At 37.9% G+C, this 8020-nt stretch overlaps 1 protein-coding gene across 2 annotated transcripts; it reads right to left on the bottom strand.

The window, feature by feature from the left end:
* Nucleotides 1-1092: 1092 nt before the first annotated feature.
* Nucleotides 1093-7700, bottom strand: LOC136205966 (pentatricopeptide repeat-containing protein At3g18110, chloroplastic). 2 transcript variants are annotated; one of them, XM_065996843.1, is made up of 6 exons: nt 7622-7683; nt 4113-6912; nt 3800-4000; nt 3462-3552; nt 2067-2815; nt 1097-1777 (listed from the first exon to the last, which is right to left on the bottom strand). In XM_065996843.1, the coding sequence occupies exons 2-5, from the start codon at nt 6875-6877 to the stop codon at nt 2228-2230; spliced, it is 3645 nt and encodes a 1214-aa protein (XP_065852915.1). In that variant the 5' UTR covers nt 6878-6912; nt 7622-7683; the 3' UTR covers nt 1097-1777; nt 2067-2227. The 2 variants fall into 2 exon arrangements, with proteins under 2 accessions (XP_065852914.1, XP_065852915.1); XM_065996842.1 differs by having other exon boundaries at nt 1093-1777; nt 4113-7700.
* Nucleotides 7701-8020: the final 320 nt, after the last annotated feature.

The following is an 8020-nucleotide window of genomic DNA, read 5'->3' on the forward strand; positions in this document are numbered from 1 at the left end:
TTTTTTTTTTTGCCTAATATACAAATAACCCCCTGAACTTGTCCAAATGTTGCAACTGCCCCCCTCAACTTTCAATTGTAACAACTTACCCCTTAAACTTGTCCAATTGTAAAACATAACCCCAAATTGAGAATTTTTTTACCCCGTATTTGAAGCAACCGTAAAAAAGTTTTTCCGGATTCATATCACGCCAAAGATCTGATTATCATACTCCACGAGCGTTACAGATTTTGTATTTCACGTGTTTTTTCAATTGCAGTCCATGTCAGCAATTTGGGGTTGTGTTTTACAATTGGACAAGTTTAAAGAGTAAGTTGTTACAATTGGACAAGTTTGAGGGGTAAGTTGTTACAATTGAAAATTGGAGGGGGCAGTTGCAACATTTGAACAAGTTCAGGAGGTTATTTGTGTATTAGGCTTTTTTTTTTTTTTTTTTTTTTGTATAAGATGAATCTTATTTCTGCGCATAGGTTTAGACATGTCTTTTTCCAATCTTATTTCTTTGAGGTCTCTTCCGATTGTTGCATCTTTACCGGATCTTAAATTTAATGAATTTTCTTAACTCACGGTATCAGATGCTTTCACGACGATTCAGATTTGTGTTTTTCCGGATCAAACTTTGAATGTCTATTTGTTTGCTTCAACCAGGGTTTTTCTTTTGCAATTTACCCAATATAAAACAATTCTAATTTTTGTGAGATAATATAGCGTACCCTATACCCGCACCCATCACGAATAATATTTAAAATCTCATTCTCATCTTAAACCTTTTTATACAAGATTCGGATAGTCCCATCCCATTAAGATCAAGTGGTGCCAGATATCCAAAACTTTTGCCATCTCTTTTTGAGTTAGTTTACCAATGTGTGAAATAAAATTACCTCAATATCCTATAGTTATCTAGATCAATTAATCTAATTTTAAGGACTCTACATCAAGACAAATAAAATATAATTATAAATGACTCTTTTTATATCAAATTTTTCCCTTTGAAGAAAAAATTTAACAAGGAAAAACCTCAAAAGTTTTTAATTTTTAATTTTTAACAACATTTTGACCAAATTTGAGCTAAGAATAACAAAAGCTGTCAAAGAATTTATACAATTAATGAATAAAGACGGTAACAAGTGGTGAATTATTTACCCTCCACCACAGCAAATGAGACTTATGTCCAATTGACAAGACAATTAATTGGTTATACTATAACTATATTATATTATTCAGTAAATGACCTGATAATCCAAACAATACATATTGTTACATTTAAAAGAGGGATGGATACCCTTAGCCTTAAGGTATTTATTTGGAGAGTGTAATTATACCTTTCACGGTTATCGTATTGACCTAGCTCAATTCAATGTCATTTTTCAAGTGAATACTGACAAAAATTACCAAACAAACTGAGCTAGGACAAAAGATGATAAAGTCAAAATTGCACCTTAAAAAACATTGAAAGGTATAATTACATTTTTCCAAATACTTTAGGAATTTAAAAGATGACCAACCTTGACTCATGCTTATGCTTATGCTTAGTAGAAAGAAAGAGATTTAATTTCTCCCAGACCAGACCAGACTAGACCCACATATTAAATCCAACCAACTGCCTGCCTAGCCTATCTAAGAGATCAAAAGCTATCACCTTTCTGCAAGGTCTGAGAAAGTTAAGAGGCAGGCAGCTCATATTGTCAGCATCTTCAAGTTTATGTCCATCAGTTTCTTCTTGTTCCGGCCATGGTGAGTTGAAAACAAACCATGCTTTAAATGTTTCACCCAAATCCTGAAGTATTGCATACATTTGAGGTAAGCCATAATTAAATATTATATCTCTTGTCAAGACTGAATTTTAATTTGGTGACGTTTAATCATTGTTGAAATTCATTAACAGCACCCTCAGGCCGGCATCATGGAGCAAGAATTTTAACAACAATCAACATCACCAAATTACAGTTGAAGATTAAATGATGAAATTTTGGCAAGTAGCAGTGGGGTCAAAACTATTGTTTTATCTTATATGCGACAACCATGGAATCAGATATGGCGTGTAAGAAAGAAAAAAAAGTTCTTACATTTAAGTCTGGGGCTAGCTTGCATTGAATATGATATAACATCGTAGATCAGTCCATGAAATAAGGGGCAAAATTCTAGTTCATTTTCCCCACTCCAATACAGATAATGCCACGCTATCCCCCGAACAAATCCAACATGATGATGATGATGCCATCTTTTTCTATTTGGGCAAACCATATTTCACAGTTTGATATTCTAACTTGCTCTCCTCAGGCTCTGAGAGCATGACTTGCCTTTGCCTAATGAATTTTCTTTTTCGTAGTTTCTTTATCTTACGTTCCCTCCTAGACCCAACATTATTCTTCTTCATTTTTTCCAACTTTTCTTTTCGACCCTCTATATCAGCCTCAATTGCTTTTCCTCTTTTCTCATCTGATAGTAAAGCCAACTTCGCAAATTTCTTTGGCCTCACAATTCCAAGTTTCTCCTTGATTTCCTTAAATGCCGGAACGAGGCCCCGCCTAATAAAACATCCCTCAATAAGCTGCATTGAATTATATTCAGGCAGCCTAACAGCATCTTTCAATTCAAGGTCCAAGCAAAAAGGAGAGTCTTTCAGCCACATTCTAAGGGAGTGTGCCTTGGCGATAAGGAGCCCACTCCGTGATCTACAGGGAAGAAACGGGGAGCCCATCTCCCAAAGGCATGCCTTCAATGTGTTATTAAGTGAAACCATATTGTATTCAGCTGTTCCAGTTATTAGCACAACTGACTTGGGAGATGCTGGATATCCTTGCAAGGAAGCGTCCTGCCATTGTTAACACTTCAAAATCTGTGATTTTCATTCTATCCATGAAGAACGACACTACAATTTAGTCATCTATTCATGACAGGGAAAAAACATATTAAATTGTAAAACATGCATATACAAACAATAATTTGGCCCCAGTACTTTGGCACAATTTGTCAGTTTGGTCCTTGTACTTCAATTTGACACATTTGGTCCTTGTACTTCCTCAAAATTTGTGACGACGGTTGTATTAGCAATATATAACACTCCCTGGTCAAAGATTAAGGTTTCTCCTACAAAGAAATGTCTCCTGAATGAATCACTTTTTTATACGATGAGCTATCACTTATTACCCTTCTTTTATTTGTTCTAAACGCCATTCCCATGTATGGCTAAACAGGCTGAACTTCAATAGTTCCAGTTCTCATACAAGTGCAGGAATCCTTACCTAAATTTCTATTTATATTATGAGAATTTCCCCTTTGCATTTTACACTGAACTAATTGAAAAGATCCTTTAAAGTATCATGTCAAAGCACTAAGCAGTATTAGAGTAATCTCGGATTTACAAGTCCTTTGACACTCAATGTTACAGAAAACCTAGCACATACTCCACCTCATTACTTGCTAGAAAAGAGAAATTCAAAAGTGCAAACAGAACTTGCCTGCATGTGGTCAAGCCATAATGTTAGACCAACAAGAGCTGCACCTCCTGACAACTTCCTAAGATCTGCTCCCCAATCCTGGTCAGCCACCCTGCATCAAAAATACCACGAGGCATCAGCGCACTAGTGCAAAATGTAAACAGAACTGTGAGAAAATTGCTGTCAGATGCCTTAGTCTGATTTGCCATGAAATTAAGTATTGTCTCATTTTAGACGCTTTAGAATTTTTACATTTTAAATGGAACAAAAACCTTTTATCAGTAACATACTCTTGGTACAAAAGATTTTATGCCCAAAAGATACTCTTCAAATTTTGAACTATCGCTAGCTGTACCAACCTGAACACATCATGGTGGTAGATGCTTCTTTTGACTGCCAATATGAAAACCCATGAAGCAGTGGATCGAAGTTCAAATGCCCACAACAAATCCTCCAAAGCATTGACAAAGTTAAAGGCTGCATTATCTTCCATGGGCTGGAGCATCTCAAGACAATGATCCACTTCTGAAACTAGTGATTCAGATCTTTCAGTTAGAAGCCTGCAAAAAAAAAGCATAATTAATCAGAAATGATCTGACACAAATTTGAAACTTACAATTATATTTATCTAGAAGATTACAGCCTCACTAATCATTAATCACTAGTGCCTACCTGATTGGCAGAGCAAACCCAGAATCTTGCAGTGCGTTTAAAAGGTTAGTAGCCTCATGTGCCTGTTCACACAAACTAGCAGCTCTAATAAAGCAGGTCCATATTCTGTGGTCTGGCTCTAAACCTTCTTTCTTCATCTCCATGAGCTTACTGATTCCAATATCGTAATCTCTGTTTTTAAGATACGCATCAATAACAGAACTATATGGCAGCGTACTGAGATTTGTACCCGTTTCTTTCAAATTAGTAAGCACCTTTTCAGCTTCCTGGGGCTGTCCCGAGCTACCATAGGACACCATAAGTAAGTGCATTGTGGCAATTGTTGGTTCTACACCAGCATCTTTCATCATGCTTAATAGCTTTTCAGCTTTTGAGTGGTTACCCGAATTCCTATATATTTTCATCATAATATGATAAAAAGAGCGATCCAGTTTATATCCCTTTGAGAGTAACTCTTCAAATAGTTTCTCTGCCTGCACAACCAACTGTTGCTTACCAAATGCAGCAATCAAACTTTTGTATGTATCCAATTTGGGATCCAATCCTACCTTCATCATTTCGTGCATCAGTGAAAAGCCTTCCCCTGGTCTACGGTCTCTGCAATACATTATAATCAATGTGTTGTATGTGTCCTCATTTGGTTCAAGTCCATCTTCTTTAATTCTCTGATAAATCTCAATTGTCTTCCTATAATCATCAATTCCAGTGTACAACCTGAGCATAGAATTCCATATAGAAATGTCAGGCTTGAACCCAGCTTCTTCCATCTCAAAAACCATGGTTTCCGCATCTCTTATCCGATTTCCCCTACATAACAATCCAATCATTATTCTGTAAAGATGCATGGTAGGGAAATAACCAGCAGCCTTCATTCCATGGTATATCTTCTTTGCTTCAAATATGTTGCCTGCCCGTACAAATGCATCAAGCATCAAAAGAATAGAAGTTTTGCTGATTTTGAAACCCATATCTTGCATCTCCTGGATTACCACATAAAGCTCTTCCAATCTTTTATCGACAATCAAAGCTTGCAAAAGACCATTAATGGATTCTACAGTTGGGGCAGGACCATCTCTCATCATCAAATTAAAAACAGCTCTGGCTCGTTCATAACAGCCACTTGCTGCATAAGCATGTATTAAAGCATTCCAAACCTTTCGATCCAAAGTTGTTGTATATCTCTGTCTGAGATTACCCACTAAGCTTTCTGCTTTCTGCCACAGCTTCAGTTTTCCGTATGTCTCAATTACAGCAATTCCAAGAGAGATATTATCAACTGGTAAGCCTTCCATTTCTGCCAAATCAATCAAACAATGGGCTGTTTCAGGGAACCCCATTTTACAATACATGAGCACCATACTTGGGTAGAGCGACCCAGAAGGTCTAAGACCATTGAATCTCATGTCAGAAAATATCTGAGAAGCTTCAGCAGTGAGTTCATGTTCTTCACAGCACTGAATCAAAGACTCGTACATGGTATAATTCGCAGTAAACTGGCCAAGTTCACTCATGTTATTGTATTCCTTTAAAGCAGCATCTAACTGTTTAGCCTTGCACAATGTAACAACTGAAGCTTCAGCTACCAGCTGGTTGGATTTCGGACCATGTTCTTTTAAGAAGTTAAGCAAGTCAAGTGCTTCAGAGTATCTTCCTGATGAGCCATACGAACTCAATATAGATAATAAATTCTCAGAGTCAATTTCACAACCACCACTTATAGCCAGCCTCAGCATCTCTGCTGCATCGTCATAGCATTCACCCTTGACAAGAATAGATGCAATAATCTGTGGACTCATGCCACATAGTTCTTCCATATCTTTAATCACTCTTCTAATTTCCTCTGCTTTATTTTCTCTTCCAAGTTTTTTAAGCATCATCCCGTAAATAGTAGGATCCGGTGTTATACCATCACGAACCATTTGCCCGTATAACTTAATTGCCTTCTTTGGATCATCATATTTCAGGAAGATATCCAACATAACTGAGTAAGCTAGTTGATCAGGTTTAATTCCAGATTTTAGCATGCAATCAAAAGTTTTCTCAGCCTCCACCCGATTCCCAGACTTGGCATATCCACAAATCAAAGCACTATAAGTCCTTAAGGTTGGTTTAACCCCTGTGTCCAACATCTCTGACATTACACTAGCAGCCTCGGCCATCTTATTTGCCTTTCCAAGAGAATCAATTAAAACAGTATATGTAACTGCATCTGGAGTCCGACCAGACAGCTTCATGTCCCTGTAAAGTTGTGATGCTATATCATGCTGACCTTGCTTTCCATGCATGTGGATAATAGTATTATAGGTCATCTCATCTTTGCCAAACCCCATTTTCACCATCTCTTCACAAATCTCTCTAACTTTATGCACATTGCCTTCTCTTGCAAAAGCATACAACAAAGAGTTATAGGTCACTGCATCAGGAAAAAAACCCTTAGAGTCCAAGTCCTTAAAGAGCTGCTCTGCTTTGTCAGACAATCCACATCTTCCATAAACTGAAATCATAGCGTTATATGTCCAGAGATCAGGTTGACAACGACGAGTCTCCATATCATCAAACACCTTTATGGCCTCCTCTAAGTTTGATTCTCGAGAACAAGCACTAATAAGAGTATTGTAAGTGATTATATCAGGCCTAAGTCCTGACCTCCTCAACTCATTTAAAAGGTCAATGGCCATATTTTGCGTAATTGCACCTGCCCTCAATCTAGCATTTATCAAAGTATTGAAACTAACAAGGTCCGGTTCACATCCTCTCTCACGCATTAGATCAACAAGTTGTTGGACCTTATCGAACCTACCTGTCCGTGCATACACACCCATCATAGCATTATAAACCTGAACAGTATTACCAACAGTGGACTCTGCTCTAGTAAAAATTTCAACAGCCAAGGCCTCCTGGTTGGCTTTTCCCAACACAGCCAAAATAGTGGCAAGCATCCGTGGATTAGGAGAATACCAGTGGCGCAAATTCAACCACTCATACACCTCCAGACCACGCTGCCAGTTTTCCTGACCTACCCACTTCACCACAAAGCAGAAATCAGTTGGTGTCATCTGCACCTTCCGATCATCTAATACATCAGCCACGAATTGGTCAGGTTTCAATTCCAATATCCTATGAGTCAAATATCTTACCCTTTCCCTCCAATCCTTGGCCCTCTTAAGGGCCAATTTGTTCATTTTCTTAATCCTGGTCCTACTAGGCCTCCCCAATTTTTCCTGGGACTCATCATCGACCTCCACATTTGGGGGCACATCGGATTGGGGCATTTCTTGGAAGAAATGGGCATGGGTAAGTGAGGGGGAAGAAGCATTGAATTGGGTATGTGGAGAAGGAGAAGGAGAAGGGTCAGAATGTTTAAGGTGAGGCCATCGTACGGATGGTGAAGCTTTGCTATAAGTAAATTTGTGTGGTGTATTTTCTGTATTAATTAGGTGGTGGTCATTAGGAGGAGTAATAGAAGGTGAGGGATGAAGAGAACAAGGAAGAGAGGTGGTTTTGCATACCTTAGAAGGCGATGATACGAAAGCCAACACTCCACTGCAAGCCATGCCTGCACTGTATTTTCAAATTAGGGCTCTAACTTGAAATTACTTGGGGAGGGAGATAGACAAGATATTTTGTTTTTGGCGGGGTTATCGTTATCGTTATCATTATTTTATTTTTTTACTAAATTACTTGTTACCGCTCCCATTTTGCCGTTATAATTTGTTTTGATCAATATTTCTCGTACTCTCAAACTTTCAACTCTCTAATCTCTCCCAAAATGCATTTCGGAACAAGAATCATATCGAGAATGAGGCACGGCAAAAAAAAGGACCGATTCATAACAAGATATGTTTTTTTTTCAAATTTCGTTGGAAAACACGATTTTCGTCTTTCGATTGGGACGGGACTCGAAATCT

Source organism: Euphorbia lathyris, chromosome 9 (assembly GCF_963576675.1).
Source record: "Euphorbia lathyris chromosome 9, ddEupLath1.1, whole genome shotgun sequence".
Lineage (NCBI taxonomy): Eukaryota > Viridiplantae > Streptophyta > Magnoliopsida > Malpighiales > Euphorbiaceae > Euphorbia > Euphorbia lathyris.

What these genes read in the sequence shown, in the direction of transcription:
- LOC136205966 (XM_065996842.1), bottom strand. Translation starts at nt 7,666, where the DNA reads ATGGCTTGCAGTGGAGTGTTGGCTTTCGTATCATCGCCTTCTAAGGTA. An exon ending in TACCACCATGATGTGTTCAG is followed by an intron (nt 3,553 to 3,799) that starts GTTGGTACAGCT and finishes TTTTTGATGCAG; the next exon opens with GGTGGCTGACCAGGATTGGG. An exon ending in TATGGCTTGACCACATGCAG is followed by an intron (nt 2,816 to 3,461) that starts GCAAGTTCTGTT and finishes TAACAATGGCAG; the next exon opens with GACGCTTCCTTGCAAGGATA.